Raw genomic sequence first — 20,324 nt, forward strand, 5'->3', positions numbered from 1 at the left:
AGGGTAGGACCAACAGGGATGCAGAGCCCAGGACACACCATCTCATGCATCCCAGGGGAAGCCTCCTCCATCAGTCCACCCCCACCTCCATCCCAACACACACACACACACACACACACACACACACACACAGTATCCAGGGGGAAATTCCAGTGAGCTCTTTCAAGGTGGCATCAAGAGAGATGGCCCCAACTGTCAAATGCAGAAGGTCTGACTCTATGGAGCTCAGAATGTATACACGTGCCCTTGTTAGGTGAGGTGACCTGCAGGGACTGAGAGGATTGGGGGAGGGCCCTTCAGGGGCAACAGGCTGCTGCACGGATGTCCTTGAAATGGGGCTAGTGGCTGCTATCCGGAGCATTGGATGCCATAGGACCCCTCCCTAGTGTGCAGCACCACTGCAGGGCCAACCATCCATTATAGCAGGGAGATCTCTGGACTGGATGATTAGATAAAGAAAAATGGCGATCCTCGTGTTCCACACAACAAAACTGAGGCACCTGCCCAAGATCACTCAGAGCTTAGACAGAACCAACTTGACCCTAGTGGTCCTGAGTCAGAGGCTAAACCAAGACAGGGCAAAGGACAACCAGATCCAGAAAGTTCTACACACACACATACACACACATACACACATGTGTGTGTGTATGTGTGTGTGTGTATATATATGTATATATATATATATATATATATATATATATATATATATATATATATGCTGTTTTCTACTGCTCCAAGGACCCTGGAGAAGTCAGAGAGGGAGGAATTTGGAAGACAATGAGCTAGTCGGACTCATTAAAATACTGGGTTAGTTGGATTTGGGGCTTACTCTGAGATTACTGGAGTGGAATGAGTATGGTTTAGTGCCTAGTGTTGTAGGGTAAAGAAACATCAGCACAGGCCTGACTTGGTATACCAGTAATTACAGAACACAAGAGACCAGGGCAGGGGAACTGAGAGAGCTCGGGAGCAACCTGGGCTACCGAAGAAAACACTGTCTCAAGTAAACAAGTAAGCAAGCAAGCATGCCAACCAGGGAAAATGAAGGAACTTCATTCTGGCACACTGAGTTGGCTTATGTCCTGATTACTGCTTAACCTAGTCTACCTGAGGCAAGAACTGGTTTGAACTTGAGAGTCAGGCAGTTCCAGGTTGGAGTGCCGCTGAGCTGTTTGCTATTTGATCTACTAACTAATTGTTGGGGCTTCATTTTCTTCACTTAAAAGTCAGTCTTCCAAAGGTCCTGAGTTAAAATCCCAGCAACCACATGGTGACTCACAACCATCTGTAATGAGATCCGATGCCCTCTTCTGCTGTGTCTGATGACAGCTACAGTGTACTTACATATAGTAGAATAAATCTTTAAAAAAAAAAAAGTCAGTAGAAGGGCTGGAGAGATGGCTCAGCAGTTAAGAGCACTAGCTGCTCTCCCAGAGACCCCGAGTTCAATTCCCAGCAACCACGTGGTGGTGGCTCACAACCATCTGTAATGGGATCCGATGCCCTCTTCTGGTATGTGTCTGAAGATAGCGACAATGTACTCATACAAATAAAAAATAAATTCTAAAAATATAAAAGTCGGCAGGAGCCGTGCATGTCATGAAGAGCAGAGACCAGCGAACATCTTTCACAATGGGCCAGAGAGAGGTAGCAAGGTGGAGCAGCTGCACTGGAGGCTCTGTGAATACCAGGACAGGAAATGGCAGCAGATAACACTGAGTATGCTCAATGTGCCAATCAAACTTTACTTGCAAAAGTGGGCAGACAGATTTGCTATCCCCCACCTCTCTCTCTCTCTCTCTCTCTCTCTCTCTCTCTCTCTCTCTCTCTCTCTCTCTCTCTTCTCTTTGATGGTCTGGAGAAAACCATGTTTCCTCCTTCTTCTGTCTCTTAGGGACCAGGCTCGCTCCCACAGTACTGAGGAATATCCCTAACAGCCACAAGGCTGGAGAGAGCGTGGCTGAGCAAGCCGAAGCTGCAGTAGAAGACAAGAGATGGCGGGTCTGCAGAAGTGGTAGCTCCCAAGTGAGACACACAGAAGAGGCACAGAGAGGGGTAAACGCTTGAAGGCCATTGTGCGGGGTCTCACACCTACTCTGTGAGTGACGGGAAGTGGTACCTCTGCCCTGAGCCACCTGTGCTTCACTCTCCATAGGACCCCTCAGACCCTGGGTGGAGAACAAACTGCAGTGATGGAGCCAGGCAGGCAGCTGGGACAGAGACCCAAGAAAGACAGCAGTGACTCGGAAAGAAGCAGGCAGATTCTGGAGTGATTTTTTTTTTCCCTCTTCAGAAGGTTCATGATTTTGCTCAGCTTATCAAAAAAAATTACAAAGCACTTTACAGTCACATTTAGGATATGACCAAAACCCTCTGGAAACACTTCATCTCTGAGTGCCGTTGTACAAACAGCTGCACACACACACACACACACACACACACACACACACACAAACTGTATGTCCTTCATTAGGTGCTGAAGGCTACGGCTTAGCATAGGTTATGACACATGGGGCAACAAAAGTTTGGAGAGAACAGACAAGGCAGGAATTTCTCTCTATAAATACAAGAATGTACGGAAGTACATTGTGTCCCAATTCCCCGCGGTCCCCTGTAAAGCAAATCTTGAGGTTACTTTATTTAAGATGTAGTCTTTTCACTGGACAGTCCTATCCAGTAAAGAAAGGCGAGCCAAGGTGAGATGGAGGTGTGGCACAGGCTAGTCCACTCCAGCTTGAGGAACCTCGACCTCCTGGAACTCCTCAGGAAACGGCAAGGCCATGGGCCTTCATGGCCCTACTTCTTCAGCAGGGAAATGGGCAATGCTGCAGATAGATCCCTGTGGGTAACATGTACTTTCCCTTGCGCGGTAAGGACTAGGCACAGAGAGTGACCAGGTCAGGCTTGAGGGGTACATGACCTCTATGTTTCGGCTTGCTCCCCAAACCGGCCAAGGCTCAAACTGATGTGGTCCAGACCTGGTCTCTCTCACATGCTGGAACCAGAGGGAATGGCTGGCTAAAGGCAACAAGGCAGCAAATGCAGCGGACACAAGAAACGGCAGGCTTCAGAAAGCGTCTCGCGTGTGCCTCTTACTAGGCCAGGGCCACATAAGGGTCACATACACGTGTTCTGTATTATCCTAGGCAAATGTCACGAACAACCCAAGGCTCAAACCCTCCAATCATATCTAAGTTGCTCGTGAAATGCTTCACCAAAAAAAAGTAGAAACTTTTCACGCGTATATGCTAAACGGAGGCCAGCGTTGCTCTGCCAGGATGCCCTCGTGGCTTGTTGACGAGTGCCTGGCAAGGGTGAAAAGTGGGGGTGCTGGGGAAAGTCATGGGATTTAGGGGAGTGAAGGAGAATAGAGACAGGGGGAGAACGTAGTTTGTATTTCGGGGTGGTGGAAAGATGACTCAGCTAATCGAGTACTCTACAAGCATATCCCTAACCTCCACCCGCAGCTTTAATTCCCCGCACCTAGGTGAGAAGTGGGCCATGGCAACGCTGGAAGACAGATACAGTTGAGTCCCTGGGGCTTGCTGGCCAGCCAGTTCAGCCTCACTAGAGAGCTCTGTCTCAATGAGCCATTGCTTGTTTGAAATTCAAATTTTACTGAGCAATCCACATTGTATCTGGCAACTCTATTATGGGGGGGGGGGCGGTAAAGTTGGTTATATTTGTGTTCTGGGTACAAAGCTGAATAAATTTTCGAACCATCCTATACCACATCGCCCTAGTTTTGCCACCCTTTCTCTGTGCGACCTTAGCGACGCCCTCAACCTCTCTGTGCCTCTACTTCTGCATCTGTAAAATGGGCGGATGGAGAGCATCCACTTCCCAGAGGCCTCCCAAGAATGAATGAGAGAAGGAAGGTCTAGTCCCACTGCTTGGTGCCCAGTACCCAAAAAGGTCCTGCCCCTCTCTGCACTCCCTCGGGTGGGAGGGGCATGCCGGAGAAACAGTGAAAACCCACCAGGCCTGGATTCTGCAGTCAGCCCCCCCGCCCCAGCTTCCTCCCCACTACCACCCCTGCAACAGCTTTGCTAGAATTTGCTCTCACTTTCCTTTCCTCTGTGGTGTCATGACTGTAAATCATTGCCCGGGATTCCTGGGCTACAACGGAGCCTGGGCTAGAACCTACACACTGGAGGCTTGGTCGGGTTATTTATAGTGTCAGAGGGTGCAAATGGCTGGCAGTCAACAGAGGGAGGGGAAGCCACCTCAACAGTCTGTGCCACTATAAGTGCAGATGGCGGGCTGTGGGGAGCTGTGTTTTTAGTAAATAGAGCAGATACCCCACTTGGCTGGAGCTACAAGTCGCCAGAAAACTTCTCACTTTCTATGTGCGAACTGAACTGACCGGCTTCTTCCAGGACCCCGTGACGCTGTAGCTCCCTGTCGTCAGGACGCTGCAGTATGAAAAGCTGGTGAGTACAGACTGGTGAGAAGGGAGGTGAGGAGATTGTTGCCACCTTGGCCAGGTCCCCGTCACAGACCTCATCACCTGGACTGCAGACTCGTCCTGTCCCTCCTTCCCTAACCTGCCTCAGAGAAGAAAGATCTTTTCCAAGGAGGTAAAAATAGATTCCCTGGTCGCTGGGCAGAGTTTGCAAATGGAATCAGGGGACAAGGAGCCAAGCTCCCAAGGATACCAAGAGTGTTGGCTTGTCCTCAGAAGGGGACAATTGACAGCTGACCTTGGTGGAAAAGATACCCCCCCCACACACTTCAGAGGATTCCTTTCCCCCAGATGGGAATCCTGCTGTGAGACCCCCAGCAGCCACCTCAGGGCCTTGCTCTCTCTAGCTCCAGTGAGCTGAGCCACTTAGAACCCGGAAAGCGGGCTCCTTGATTCCTACCTCAGTCTGGCCTCTCTGGTCCTCCTGCAGAGAGTAAATATGCCCCCTCCCCCCCGCTGCTCATCCCTGTCAGCAAGTCTGCACCCTGATGAGCAAGCACTACAAGTCCCATGGTATGGTCTTTATTACTAAACAGGTGCTGTGCGGGCGTTGGCCCTGCTTCTCAAGGGATGCGATCGATACTCAGGTACTCAGATGGCTTGGGACAGGGTGATCTCAGACCCCAGGAGCTGCCAGGGACGTTATAAGGCCTAGAATACTGTGTAGTAGCCGTACTTCAGTTTCAAGTGAATAAGCTTAAGCATGCAGCTTAGCAATAGCCAGAAGACAGACAAATGTCGTTAAATCGGGCGCTTATGATATCCAGTAGAGACTTGCCTCATTGAGAGAAAGCTAACAGAGGTATCATTTGCCAGTCTGAGCTTAGTTTATTTATGTATGGAAAATGCTGTGGGGCATGTGTTGGTTCCTAAACCTTCTCAAAGTAACAAATCCCATCTAACAGTGACTTTATCTGATGTGACAATAGGAAGGGAATATATTACCCTCTGGTTCACACTCAACTTCCCCCAAACTCGCCAGTTTTTAAAACAATAAACACCTAAATGTCACATTGTTTCTGTGAGCTAGTAATCATACAGTGGCTTCCTTCCTGGCACAGGGAGGTGACAGTTAAGATGACAGCCAGTTCTGGGTCATCCAAAGGCTCGGCAGAGGTCGCCACCCTTCCTGTGACGCCCGGTTCTCCTGTGGGCTCCTCGGCACACGGCTGGAATAGCTCACAGCAGCAGGTCTTCCTCGGAGATTGTGGTCCAGGAGATAAGAAGGCGCTCAATGCATTTTTAAGACCTGTTCTCTTGAGAGGCAAGCGCTGGCCATTCACTGTAAGTTCAAGTCCAGCCTGGTCTACATAGCAAGTTCCAGACCAGCCAGGGCTGCATCATGTCTCAAAAAACAAACAAACAAACAAAAAGATTCATCTCTTCCTATAAATCTTTAATCATTGTGCTACATTTTTACCCTAGAAGCAAGTCTCTAAACGCAGCTCACACTCCAGGGTGAAAAATCCAGGCCCCACCTCTTGATGGAGGGGGAATAGAGGAATCTGAGAAAATGTAAAAGTTCCCAGAGGTAGAACAGCATAGAAGAGGGATGCCAAGGCAGAAGGGTCTAACCATTAGCTGAACTGAGGAAGCGGGGATCAAATGCATGAGGGTTAGCTGGTGCCTGTGTCCCACCCCACCCCTTCTGCTGAGGGAGATGGGGGTGGGAAGGAGAAGGGGCCAGGTATGGACAGAGTGGAGAGCTTAAAGAGGACATTAGAGAGACCTGTGGAAGGTTGGACAAAGGCCTTCCTCTTCTGCTGAGGACACAAGGAGAAGACCTCCGAACAGCTGGTCCTGTCTGAGTGGGGCGTAGGTGGGCCGTTTCATTAAGGGTTGTACCCCTTACTCATGCTTTCTCTGTCTGTCTGCCTGTCTGTCTGTCTGTCTGTCTGTCTGTCTCTCTCTCTCTCTCTCTCTCTCTCTCTCTCTCNTGCCTGTCTGTCTGTCTGTCTGTCTGTCTGTCTCTCTCTCTCTCTCTCTCTCTCTCTCTCTCTCTCTCTCTCTCTTTCCCACCCCTCTCTGGCTGACTAGGACTCTGTGTAGACCAGGCTTCAAACTCACAGAGCTCTGCCTGCCTTAAGACTTGTGAACTCTGAGCACACACAGCGCTAGTCACACGGTGAGAACTCAGAATTAGCTAGAAAGAGTCGGATGAACGAGAGAACTGGGACTTTCATGGGATGTGAGATCCAAGGTGCTGTGGGATATAAAGGGACTAGGAAAGGAGGTACACATGAAATAGAAAAACAAACCTTATGGAACTGCAGTGTGTCCACCATTCATGAAAGACTGAAGGACACGAACGTGGGAGTCTTGGGCGGGACAAGCATCCAGAGTGGCGCTTTACCTGAAGCCCCTCCCCTGGTTCATTGTTGAGCAAACTGGGTTGTCTGGAGTGACGGACTACCTCTCTCCCTACCTGGAACTAAGATGGGGCTCTGAGCTCTGCGCCATCTTGAGGGGTGGGGGCAATGTCAGTCTTGATTCGGTGAGCCGAACTTTCTCCTCCCGCCCTGAGGGAAACCCAGCCGTCCTTTTTCCCTCCTGTCCGTTGGAAGCCTCTTGGGCCAGACACCCAGAGGTCTGTATAGAAGGTTCTGGAGCAGTCAGAGATGGCTAAGCCTGAGGAAGCCTTATGCCCTCCACAGCCTCCCTGCCTGGTTTGCTGCCTGACTCCAGGCAGGACCAGAAGTTCACACTTAAGGGGAGGCTGCCTGGAGCGGAGACCAGATGGTTGGGTTTGCGGATGCCTTCAGCTTCACCTTCCCAGAGGGTGGGTTGTTTGTCTTTGATTTTTTAAAGTCATATGTGCCAATTAGACCTGGTAGTAAAGGAGTGTCCTGTCTGGGAGGCAGGTACAAGCCAATTACAGCCAGTTGATCAGTGAAGGTGGCACATCACTTGGGGCTCCAGTTCTTCTCAGACAGTTCAGCTTCAGTTAGCGCTCTGATGAATGAAGAAGGAAAGTGTCTTTGCTTCTATGGGGGTTGCCAAGCCTTGAAGATGTCTAAGACCAACCACACCAGGGCATCAGGATCGGCCTCTGCCTTAATGAGCTTCAGGCTTGCAGGCTTGGAGATTATTATTCTTCTTTTCTGCACTTCACAAACATGAAACAACAGAATAAGAATCTGAAAGACTTTTTCCTGTACCTTTCTGCCCAAAAGGTATTTCCTGTGGCCCATGGTGACCTTGTCCCTAAGAATCAGCTCTCTCTATGTACAGCTCCTGTTGCCCTGGGTCTGAGAGAATGCCAGTTGATGGTTGGGGCTTGTTCTGATGAGCTGAGCATCCAATCTTAAGAGGAGACACTTTAGGTTGACTTCTCAGTCCCCATAAACTGGCCTCATAGAGACCTTCAAGGGATGAGAGCAATCCGTGACCTGCATCAAAGCAATAAAACCAGGCCAAAGTGATGGGTTTTCACATCTGGGTGTCAGAGGACCTGAAGAAGCCCACAGCTATGGGGCTGAAGGAACGCTGGAGAAGGGCAGGGACCTGGGGGCGGGCTCTTGGTGCTGAATGAGGCTCCCAACCAAAGGCCAGCAGGGAGATGGGGACTCCCACATCATAATCACAAGAAAGTCAATTCTGGTCCTCCGGGAGATTCCACACACAGTCTTAGGGGACCTTGAACAGAGGCACCAGCTATGCCATGCCTGGGCTCCTGCCCCTGGGAATGGGGTACAACTGTGGCAATAGAAGGCTAGTACTGTACCAGGCCTGGGCAGTCATCAGCTATGTACTTATGACCCCTAGTGTTTTGTTGTTGTCGCTCAACCAGCAACACAGCCATCTATGATCAAGTGAGCTACGCCTAAGTACCTTTTATGAAGCTCGTGGCACATCAGAGGGCTCCGCACGCAGTAGGTATTGTCTCCATTATGTAAATTAGGCTGTTGACCCTCCCTTTGTCCAGCTACACCAACGTGTCTGAGGCTAAGGTACATGTGACAGCCACGTGTTATAGACCTCTCTGCGCCACTTAGATCCTAGACACACAGAGGACTGAGGTCCCTCCCTCGGGGAGTTTGACAAGATTTAGATCCCCTCCCTCTAATTGTCCCAGATAGTCACAAGCTCCTGAGAGATTCCTGAAACCCCCAGACCACCCAGCAGGCTTCGGAGACCACAGATCAGGTGGCAAGCTCTTCAGTGAATGTTTAGTGGCTTTTAAACGAATTCTTAGTTTCCAAGTGAAAAACCAAACGGTCCCCATGGCGCCTATCTTCTGTTTAAACAGCAAAGCAGCCATGGAGGCCTCTCCATCCTCCCTGACGCCCCCCCACACACACACTCTGTAGTACCCTTCAGCTCTGCCATCCAGTGGGTTCATCCATTTTTTTTAAAGCAGACCAGAGATCAAAGCGGCGCTAGGCATTTACTACTTTTTATTCACAGGATTGCAGAATATATAGAATCAAGAGGCATATCATGTGTCCAATCTATTTTCCAAAAAAAAAGCTAAGTAGATACAGCTTTAAAACACATCCAGCATTGTCCGTCTACTGTAAAACCCACTTCCACACATGTATAAAGTATTATTTCACCTAAGTTGTGCATTTAAAAGACATAAAAACAGTACCAAATGGCATATTGGCCTCTTTTATCACAGTTCTCATACATTCCTGATAGTCAGGGGGTTGGTTAGGGAATGCATAGTTTCCCGCTAGAAAGAGGTGGCTGCTGGCGCAAGCAAGGGTAAAGAGCAGAGTGTTCGGCTGAGAGCCCTGTGGCCCAGTGATGTCACTGTCGTCTGAGTCTGCATTACGGTGGATGCTGTTCAGTGATTAGCATGCTGCGGATGTGTCTGGTCATCCTACCCTCTGCTAAGGCAATGGAAATTATCATTACTCTTTCAAGCTTATTCCTCCTTCCCAAACCATCTGCCCCGCACGTCTCCCCCACGTCTCCCATGGTGCCCCAGATCTAAACCACCCTGTTCTTTGCACCTGCTGCTAGGTTGCTGACTCTGCTGTAGCACGCCGTCCAACACAACCCTTGGCCTTGCCTAAGGCAGCAACTCCCTTCCAGAGTTATTCAGTCACACGAGGAGCGGAGCCACCCAAGGAGTGAATCTTCCGCAGAAGAATCAGGAAGCTGGCTCGAGGCTTCCTTTAGGGGGGCGTGCAAACCGAGCCCCTCCTGCAGACCTTCCTCTGGTTTGCCTGGAGTCCCCTAAGCCAGAGAAATCTCCATGGCAAGCACTCCCAGTGTCTAAGCTTGCAGCATCTCACATTGATTTTTTTTTTCCCCCTAAAAGCATGCAGCCTCATTCCACGAGAAGAACAACACAACACTGGCCCGGAGAAATTCAACATTGCTCCTGAGTTGGGTTTTTTAATTGCTCTCTCCTAGAACTCATCGTATCTGGTAGACACCGTGACAAGAACCAGATGTGTCCAGCCTCAGCGTTCCCTCCATGGTTATATATGAGGAGACGCAGCCATGCCTGCTAGAAATCCTCTCTAGACAACTGAAGCCATCCACCACTTCTGGAAGGCTTTCTCAAGCCTGGCTAGGCATGCCCCACAGTTCTGAGGTGCTTGCTAATTGTTCGATGGCATTGATGATTGAACAGTGTGTGTCAGACATGACTTTCACCCATGGCTCTTCATTCTGCTTGCACTTTTACTTAATCTTACAAGAACGGCTGCTTTCTTCACTGTCATGGTAACAGAGTCTGACTTTGGGTGGGCACAGCAGAGCATTAGAGAGAGAAAATGCAGCACCTGCTGTCCACAGGAAAGTTCTAGCTTTGCTGCTTAAAACTGGATAATCTCAGGCAGGCCATCTACTTCTTCAGTTCTGTGTCTATTTCCTTCTCTCTGAAATTAGAATAACACCTGCCCTCCGTAAACCAAAGAGCAACATGTGACACATGAGCAGAACACAGATGCACAGGCGGGAATGACAAGAAGCTTCCGGGATGCAAGTGGATCTTATCCACAGCCCAGGAACAAAGTGCTTGTCAGCCCTAAGGTTTATTTTTAGTCTTTATAGAAATCTACTACGGATCCTACAGAGTCTGAGGACTAACCCTCGATTTCAGGTTATGGAAAAGCTTAAAGCCGCAGGACTGATTGGAGGGCTCATCTTAGGAAGCCAGCTGCAGAGACGGACAAAGGGCGGGCTGAGCAGATGTCAGTGGATGGGTGTTGGGAAGGAAAGAAAGAAAGAAGAAATGAGGAGGGAGGAAGAAAGAGAGGGAGAGAGGGAGGGGGAGGGAGGGGGAGGAGAGACCAGTTGCCCTCGGCTGGACAGTCCTATGCATTTCTCTGCTTTGGGCTCTTGTTATAGCTGTGTGGGTGGGTTTTGTTATTTTACTGGAAGAAAGCATTTTGCAGAAACTGCTTAAAACTTCAGGGATTCTTGGGAGAGAGCAGTAAGATTAATGAAGCAGAGCTTCCCACCTTATGCCAAGAACATCTATGTTCCTTTGCTAAGTTGGCCAGAACAAATACCTCCTCCCATAGCGCAGGACTCAGAAGGCTGCAGACTCCAGTCTGGTATAAACTCGTCTTAAAAAGAAAACCCAATTGCAGCAGAGCGGAATGCCGGTCCTCTCGAACCCCTGCCCCACTACCCACCAGGGGTCTTTTCTGCTTCCCAAATGCTTCATCCGGGTCTGACAGCCTGCCCCACCCCCCGAGTCAAACCCCACGTATCTTGGCTCTCTGAACTCTAAGCTATGGCTGTGGCTTTACCCTGTGAGGAAGCACAGAGAAGCTGGTGCCAGGCTCTGCAGAGGTGGCACTCTGAGAGATGCCCCTGTGGGTTCCTCTACAAGCGGTGGGAAGCAAAAGCATTATCTCCGCCTGACGTCAGTGCTACCTGCCTGTCTGCAGGACCCATGCATGGAGGAACATGGCTCGCCAGTTCTTCAGGAAAAGGAAAAGCAACCATCACACGCCCAGCCTGCGATAGGGAGAGCCGGGAACTCATGGGCAAGCCAAACGAACCAGGAAGACAAAAGAAGGTGAAGAACATAATTTATGCTCAGAACATTAAAACAGACCACTCTTTCTATTTGCTTGGCATTTGGTACCAGCGGTCTAAGCAACCATACTATAGAGCCAGAGTTCATTAAAGTCCTTGATTCCCCCTAGAATGGAAGCATCAACCAGGAGTGCTGATTACCATCAATGCGTAGCTCTCCAGTATGGTGTACCAATCACCCCCTGCTGCTTACAGTCAGGAGACAACAGACACATTCGCATTTGTGGAGTACCCTCTACCTATCTACAGCGTGAGGATGACTGTTAAAAACGACGTCGTACTGCAGTGGGACTCTGTAACACTCCCCTAAAGCAACTGCTCAGACAGAATATCCATCCACTGTGCAACCATCTACAGAACCAGACCCCAAGAGCTTCCCTGCTGTCCCCACAGGAGGCCTATTTTGAAATAAGCCACCTGGTCCCACACACAGACCTGGCCTACGAGATTAAGCTCATCTGGTTCCAGCTGGTCTCGCCTGAAGCTCTATCGGATACCCCACCACTAGCGCTCGGTCCTGCTTCCTATTGCTAGCGTGCTGGAGGAGGGAGATGTGTTCCTGTGATTTTTGACTTTCGCAGGTTCAGAAACTTCAGCAGGGCTGAACAAACCAGCCACTGTGCACACCTACAACTTAACAAAGGACTGTTCCAGGAGAAAGGGAGGCAGGTGGGCAGGTAGGCAGGTTGCTATTGAATCAATTACTTGAAATATTAAGTTGTCCAGAGGGCAAAGACATGCAACAATCAAAGGACCCCCTCTGGGTCTCAAAGCACATGGAGATCTGAGTTAAGTGCCCTCTGACTCTGTAAAAACCTCACTTCAAAAACCCTACCCAATGCGCAGGAGATGGGAACACCTGTTCCATCTCTCTAAGGGACAGATGAAAAGCACCAGTCAGCCTTTGGCCTGCCTGCCAGTTACCCACAAACTAAAATGATGGGCTCAGAGATTTGAGCGAGCAACGGAGAACATCAAATGCACATGATTGTTCCAGTCACCTTGAGGGTCACCTTTAAACCACACACACACACACACACACACACACACACACACACACACACACACAACCAAACACAGGGAAACCCCTTCATCTTGGGCACGTCCCAGGCTGGCCTAGACACGTGTCACCAGAATATTTTCTCTGTTGCACAGGATACGATGTTAAACATTAAACTGTGAGCATACTCATGAGGGACATCGACCCAGATGAGGGCAGAGCCAAGGTTCTACTCCAAGGAAGATTCTGGAAGACTGGCCTGGTCATGACTTTCAGGAAACTAGGATGGCTCAAAATAGCACTGTGGAGCATTCTAAGATTTTTTTCAATGAATGATCAGCAAATCTTTTCAGCCTCACTTTGGCTTTACCAGTTCTTAGCTGAAAGACTGCTAAGATAGGAATGGAAAGGTTGGTGGGGTTAGATGGGTGGGGGTCTCTTGTCTTAATTTCACTAAAAGGGCTGGCCCATCTTATCCATTTTATCCTTTTTTTATTGAAATTAAAGTAGAACCACATTGCCTTCTAGATGGTAAAGACGCTGTGCTCCTGTCTCAGAAATTACAGGCTTTAAGATGTCGCTTGTAAACAGCAGCATAGGCCTGTCATGCAATCAGCCAAAAGAAAAATGCAACCCCTGGTTAAAACGTGAATCCTAAAAGTTTGAAAATGTCTAACTATTTCCCCCAGTGCAGTATGAATTTTAATTTCAGAGCTCTGAGCCTGGCTTATTATGATTTTTTATTATTATTATTATTATTATTATTATTATTATTATTATTATTATTATTATTTCTTCTTGGTCCTGTCTCTCTTGTGAGAGCTAACACTACACACCTTTGAAATAGCTCCAATCACACCTTCACAAACTTAAATCAACAATGATATGTTCAAAAATCTTTGTCTTCCCTTTGAAACTGGACGCAAAGAAGAAATCTCTCCTGTCGGTGGAGACGGCTGTGAAGGACCGAGGCGCCTGCACATAGATTTCTTTAAACTTTTTAAACTGCTGTTTCTCTTTATCCCACTGGTAGATCTGTGAGAACGTGTAGTCACTCCCCAGGGCCAGGTAGTGGTTATCTTTGAAGGAGAACGGTTGCAAGGTCATGGCCCCCCGGGAAGGAAGAGCCTGGACCTCCACAAACTGCTTACTGTTCCACCGCATGACCCGCGAGTCCCCAATAAACCGAGTGAGGGAAAGGTAGAGGGTGTTCTGCATCCGGAAGCTCTTCACAGCCAGTACATCCTCCATGTTGGGGATGTCGCCGTGGGGGACAAACTTCTTGGAACTTTTATTCCACTGCAGGATGATGGGGACCTGGGAGCGGCTAGACAGGATGAGATGCGACTTCCCGTCGATGTCAACAAACTCCGCATCCGTGTCCCTGAACCACTCGTGGAGTGACTGGTAGGAGTAAAACCCTTTGCTGTTCCATTTGTAAACTGTGGACAGCCCGGCTTTGGAGCTGTCGGCGATGATGAAGAAGGTCTCGTCGTCGATCTCGAACAGCTCGATGTCGTTGGGCTTGGAAATCCGAGACACCTCTATGTCTTGGAACTTGACGAACTTGGTCCAGCTCTCATCATATTTGTAAATGTGAGAGCCACCGAAGAGCTGGGCCACCACCACAAAGACCTGGTCGTCAATGAGGATGGCTTTGCAGCCCACGATGGACTGGCCTGTGGCCAAAAGAAAGAGAAGACGTTAGTGTGACTGCAATGAGTGGTAAATCTCCCTCCAGAACATCTCCCAGCTGGCCCAAAGGTACTGTGGTACTGTGGAAGACACCATGTGCTTTCTTGTGAACTTAAACCTAGACTTGCCAAATGACAATTCTATTTCTTGATACAAATCCACAAGAGCTTAAAGCAAGGCCTGGAAGAGATACCTGGATACTAAATTGAGAGACCAAATGTTCATGTTTAGTCGCTCCCAAAGGGACCATTGGGAAAGATGAAGAAGGCAGCTTGCGGTTGGGGTCTGAAACAGCCAAGCAGACAAAAGGAAAGCCAGGGCTCTAGAAACCTGACCTTGGTTGGGTTTAAATCAAATGTTAGGGTTGAAACAGTGAGGTTGGTGTCTTATGTATGATTTCTATTGCTGTGATAAAGACACCATGACCATGACCATGAACTTGGGGAGAAAAGGCTTTATTTGATCTTATGGGTCCACATTACAGTCCATCACTGAGGGAAGGCAGGGCAAGGCAGGGTAGGAATTGAGCAGAAACTATGGAGGAAGGCAGCTTACTGGCTTGATCCTTGTGATGTGCTCAACCTGCTTTTTTTATACCATCTAGGACCACCTCCCCAGGAGTGGCACCACCCACAGTGAGTTGGACACCCCCCCACACACACACACACAATATCAATCATCAATCAAGAAGATGCTGTACAGATGTACAGATACATATGCCTTCAGGACAGTCTTACGGATACAGTTTCCTCTTCCCAGATATGTTTAGATTTGTGTCAAGTTGACAAAAGCCAACCAGAGCAGTCCCTGGGAATATTGGGGAAGATAGAGAAGAGAGCTTACAGCTGGGGTCTGAGAAAGCCAAACAGACCACGTGAGAGGAGAGGCGGGACTCTAGGAAAACCAACCAAGCCAGTCTTGGCCAGATCCCATGATCCCACAGATTCCTCTTTGGGGAATGTACTGGCCGGTTTTATGTCAACTTGACACAAGCTAGAGCCACCAGAGAGGAGGGAGCCTCGGTTAAGAAAATGCCTCTAAAGATCATGCTGTGAGCAAGACTGTCAGGTATTTTCTTAATTAATGATTGGGGAGGGAGGGCTGGGCTCAGCCCATTGCGGGTGATGCTATCTCTGGACTGGTGGCCCTGGGTTCTATAAGAAGCAGCACCCTCCATGGTCTTCTGCATCAGCTCCCATCCCCAGGTTCCTGCCTGGCTTGAGTTACTCTCTTGACTCCCTTTGATGATAAACCGTGATGCTGAATAAACCCTTTCCTCTTCACAGTCGCTTTGGTCATGGTGTTTCATCACAGCACTAGAAAGCTAGGCTAAGACAGGGAGCATGAACCACTGCCTTTTCTCCAAGTAAACTTGTCAACTGCATTGATAGTTACACCTTTCTTGCATTTAGATGCATTCTTGCATCAAAGACATTTAATAATAACAGACTGAATTGTGAATAAAAATGATTACAAAAAAATATTCCTCAAGCTATTTTAGAAAAGGGACCACCCTAAGTCACCTCAAGGGTGAATGGCTGGAGATTGCTAAGTCAAGGATTAGAAGTCCAGATGTAGAGGTGGCTGGCTGCCAGGCTGCTTGGCTGGGCCTGTCCTCCATTCTAGTGGGCATATTTACTTTTTCTTACCCTCCTATTAAAAATAAACAGAGCGCTCGCTCTAGCTGTGCCCTTCTGTGAGCTTTTCTTCCTCAGGAGAGCAAAGATTTCTGCCATGGCTGGGGCTAGGGGGAATTCAGGAGTAGGGATTTCTCCATCTATAACAACTTTGATGGAATTGTGCCAGGAAGTAGGGGTTTGGAGCGGTAACTAGGCCCCTCATGATCAGAACTACCCTGACAAAAGAAACCCTAGGGACCCCCTTCTGCCCTTTCACCATGAAGAGACTTCGGCAGGACTGGGGTGGGGTGCAATTGCACTGAGAGACTTGGGAAGTGGCTCTGGGCATAAACACAAGGATCTAAGGTGAAATCCCCAGGTCCTAGAGTCCCTGTGCACCTACAGAAAGATGGGAGATGGAGACAAGGGAAACTCTCCAGCTAGCTAGCCTGGTGGAGACAAACAACCAAAGAGAAATCTGTCTTGAACAACATGAAAGGCAAGGACGGACATCCGAAGTTTTCTTCTGACCTCCACACGTGCAATGTGGCACACATGTGCCTGTACTCACACATGGAAGCACTCATATACCACACACATATGCACAGCCATGATGGGTGATCTTGCACCAGACATGAAATCTGCTGGTCTCTTGATCTTGGATGTCTCAGACTCCAGAACTTGAGAAAGAAATTTCTGTTGCTTATATGCCTCCCTGTAATAGCAGCACTAAATATACCAAGACAGCCTTACTGAAAGTATCATTACACACAGCAGCTGAAAGGTGGATGACTTGAGTTACTCTCTTGCTTCCACCCAACTGTGGTCTGTGGACACCAAGAATAGTACTCAGCCTCCAAAAGGAAGGAAAGCCGGATGCTTGGTACAACCCGGACTGGCCTCGAGGACGGTCTGCTAAGTGCACAAAGCCAGCCATGAATGGACAAAGCCGTCAGTCCTCCTGCAGGTGGAGTCACAGGCACAAAGACTGGACATAACAGGACGAGGAGGGGGAAGAGCTACTGTGTAGTAGCTACACTGTGAAAGAGACATGAAAACTGATTACCCACTACGCCAGTGTACCTAACACCATAGCACAGTATACAAGAAGCGGTGGGGGTGGTATTTTGCACTGCATGTCTCCATGGCGGTGGCGGGGGGGGGGGCGTTGGTTCTCAGGGCCTCTGAAGACATCAAAGGGTGTGCAAGACCCTTAGTGCATGGTGCTGGCACACAGGAGTGGCTGGCATCACACAATAAGTGAAGTAACCGGACTGTCCTGACAATCTCAAAACATCTCCCACCTCTTAACACTTTCCCACAGTTCAGAAACGCCTGTGGAGTTTGCAGTGGTCTGAGGCCCAGCTCAGTATCACAAGGGACCCACTCCCACTCTGCTCTGGGTTGCCACAGGCATTCTCTCTACACTGGACTCCCATCCCCCACCGAAGAAGGCCCCCTACCAAAGATGACTGCCCCTCCTTCGAGATCATAATACCGTTTTGTCTTTTAATATTCCTGGTAATTTGACCAAAGTGAATCTGGTCTGTAAATTACAAGGATAATGACCCAATTTCTGTCCTGAAGATTAGCTTTGGGGCTAATCAGTGGCTTTCTGAAAGGTATTTGTTTTTCTCTCTTTTATTGTTCTGAACTTCCCGCAACCTGATCTCTTGTCTTTGTTTAAAACAAACTCTTGAATTGTAGTTTTGTGAGGGCAAAAGTGATGTTCACCAAAGCAAAAACTGAAATCACCACAGGTAAAACGTAGAAAGTGGGTGCTTGTAAGCAACATGCCAAACTCCTTTGCCTGCCTACTTCCTCTTCCCAGTCACCGCTGGAGACAGGGCAAGCCTTACCAGCATGTTCGGCTTGCCAACAAGACACAGAAGAGTTAAGCATTCCACATAAAGTCACACAGCCCGTACGTGACTGCACCTGGGTTTTAAGTCTAGATCACCCATACTCCATCACTAAAGTACCAAAAAGGCACACCAGAAATTAAAATCTATGCTGAAACCAAAATTAATTGGTAAATATTAATATTTTGATATATTTCCTTAATCTTTAATTTATTATCAATATCTACATATCGCTATATCAAATATGCTTTTTTAAAAAGCCATTGGGGCTTATACTATATACCTGCTTTTAAAACCCTACTTTTACATGTATGTACATGCATATCTGGTTGTCATGTATGTACATGTGTGCCTGGTTATCGTTTCTCATTGCAACCCCCAGGCATCCAGCTGTCTCTGCCTCCTGAGAGCTGACAATATAAGCACAAGGCACCACATCTGCCTTCTGGTTTTTTTGTTTGTTTGTTTGTTTGTTTGTTTTTTAATGTGGGTTCTGAGGATCAAACTCAGGTTCTCATCCTTGCAGCAAAGCTTTCCCAACTGAGCGCTCTCCCATCCTTAGAACCTACCTTTTTCATGGAACCTGTATGCTGTTAGCTATCTTCTACAACTGGATTTTTTTTTTAATTACTATGTGTTGGAGCTGGAGAGATGGCTTAGAGTTTAAGAACATTTGATGTTTTTTTTTTTTTCCAGAGAACCCCAGGTTAGGTTCCAAACACCCACATTGCAGCCATCTGTAATTCCAGTTCCAGGGGTCTTATGCCATCTTCTGGGCTCTCTGGTCATCAGGAATGCAAATGGGGCACATACAAACAGGAAGGCAAAACACCCATAAAAATAAAGTATAATAAAACTAAAAGAGAAAAAACCCACAACACTATGCAACATTATATCGCATGAATGCACCAAATCCTATTTAACTGATCCTATACTGCAGGACAAAGCAGTCCATTCTAGTGTTTCATTATTGATAATTCCTTCCACATACCGTTAAATAAACATGCCTTTAAACCATCTGACAGCATCCTCACATGTAAAACTCTGCTAGCATAAATGCTGGGTGTCTTTCCTAAGGCTTTAGGGCTCGAACTACCAACATGGCTCCTCAAGAATGCCCACCCTACAAACAGCAATTTCTTTTTTTTTTTTTTTTTTTTTTTTTTTGGTTTTTCGAGAGAGGGTTTCTCTGTGTAGCTCTGGCTGTCCTGGAACTCACTTGGTAGACCAGGCTAGCCTTGAACTCAGAAATCCGCCTGCCTCTGCCTCCAGAGTGCTGGGATTAAAGGCCTGCGCCACCAGGCCCGGCTCTAAACAGCAATTTCTAAATCAAGCTTCAGTTCTCCCTGGGGTGGAAAGGCTGGCTAATGAGGTCCCTGTCCCTAAGGGAGACCTTAGAAGTCTGTCTGTCCTAGAGAAGGATTTCAATCCCATGGCCCAGGTGACCAACCTGTGAATGTGTCAGCAGCAATAGAGATTGAGTGTGTGTGTGTGTGCGTGTGTGTGTATATATACACTCAATATACACTCATATGTCCATCTGTCTGCCTGCCTAACTGCCTGCCTGTTAGTACAGGAACAAAGATTACAAGTTTGAACAGGCAGAAGTCACAAAACAACAAAAATACAAAAAGAGCGACAAAGGAGGAGAGGAAGCCGTGGACATTGATGTGAACATGAATTTTCTCACTGGAGACAAAGGAACACCTTACCAGAGCCCCAGAAGAGAAACTGGGTGCCTCTCTGATTCCTCTGACACTCCATCTAACAGGCACATATTGAGAACACACTGGGCAGCTTGTTCTGACTTCAGAGTCACCCATGACCAAGCAAGATGATGGAGGAGGAAGGTCCAGCCCAAGGAGGGAGGACCATCCACTCTCCCTCCCTTACTCTTGTTCATGGTCAGTGACTCCACACATGGCTTTGCCTGACCACCCAAGCCAGAAGGACTTTTTCATACCAAGCTAAACTTCAGCTCCCAAGGACAGGCACATACTCTTCCCACGCCTGAACAACTCACTCACAGGAGTCTCAGTCAGTTCTGGGGTTCTCTGTGCCTATAAACGTCTCGGAAGTCTTAACTGAAGTCAGAAAGGCGTGGTCTCTGATGGGAGAGAGCTGGTTCCATTTCAACCCTGGTGGATAAGGCTACCATTGGCCTCAGGGTCTGCCCACTGCACACAACACCCATTACATCCTTTCCAGAATGCCAAGGCCAATACTACACTAATCCCATTTCATAGATGAAATAGAAGCCACAAAAATTCCCACTGAGCAGATGAAAGAAACCTATGAACATATAATGAACTTGCCCAAATACTATATCCCCACCAGCTAGAAGGCAGCTAGCTCAGAGAAATGCCCTATAAATGAATACATGAAGAACGATTCACAGTTGCCACCAGTGCTAGAGTTTTAAAAGTAAAATCTCAACCAAGAGAACAGAATCTCTGGGTGGGAGGGAAATCTACTTCACCAGCTGGGCTGGGTCAAACACCTTGGCTGAGGACCGCCTCCAGAGAGGAAAGCTCACCTTAAGCCATGCTAATGAGTTAGGTGGACTAATTAGTCCTTTAATGAGATTTTCCCTTCCCAGAATCCTCACTTCTGGTGCAGAAGCTCGCAGACCCAGACCACAGCCCAGCAGGTCCATAAGCCTGATTTTCTGAATTGGT

At 48.2% G+C, this 20,324-nt stretch overlaps 1 protein-coding gene across 1 annotated transcript in view; it reads right to left on the reverse strand.

Moving 5' to 3' along the window:
• Positions 1-8,854: 8,854 nt before the first annotated feature.
• Lgi2 (leucine rich repeat LGI family member 2) overlaps positions 8,855-20,324 on the reverse strand; it is a 32,183-nt gene continuing 20,713 nt past the window's right edge. Inside the window, exons 8-9 of the mRNA XM_021210770.2 lie at positions 13,307-14,149; positions 8,855-9,297 (exon numbers count right to left, since the gene is read on the reverse strand). Coding sequence (XP_021066429.1) covers positions 13,332-14,149 — 818 coding nt within the window. The 3' untranslated portion in view covers positions 8,855-9,297; positions 13,307-13,331. The remainder of the gene's footprint in view (positions 9,298-13,306; positions 14,150-20,324) is intronic.

Source organism: Mus pahari, chromosome 13 (assembly GCF_900095145.1).
Source record: "Mus pahari chromosome 13, PAHARI_EIJ_v1.1, whole genome shotgun sequence".
Classification (NCBI taxonomy): Eukaryota; Metazoa; Chordata; class Mammalia; order Rodentia; family Muridae; genus Mus; species Mus pahari.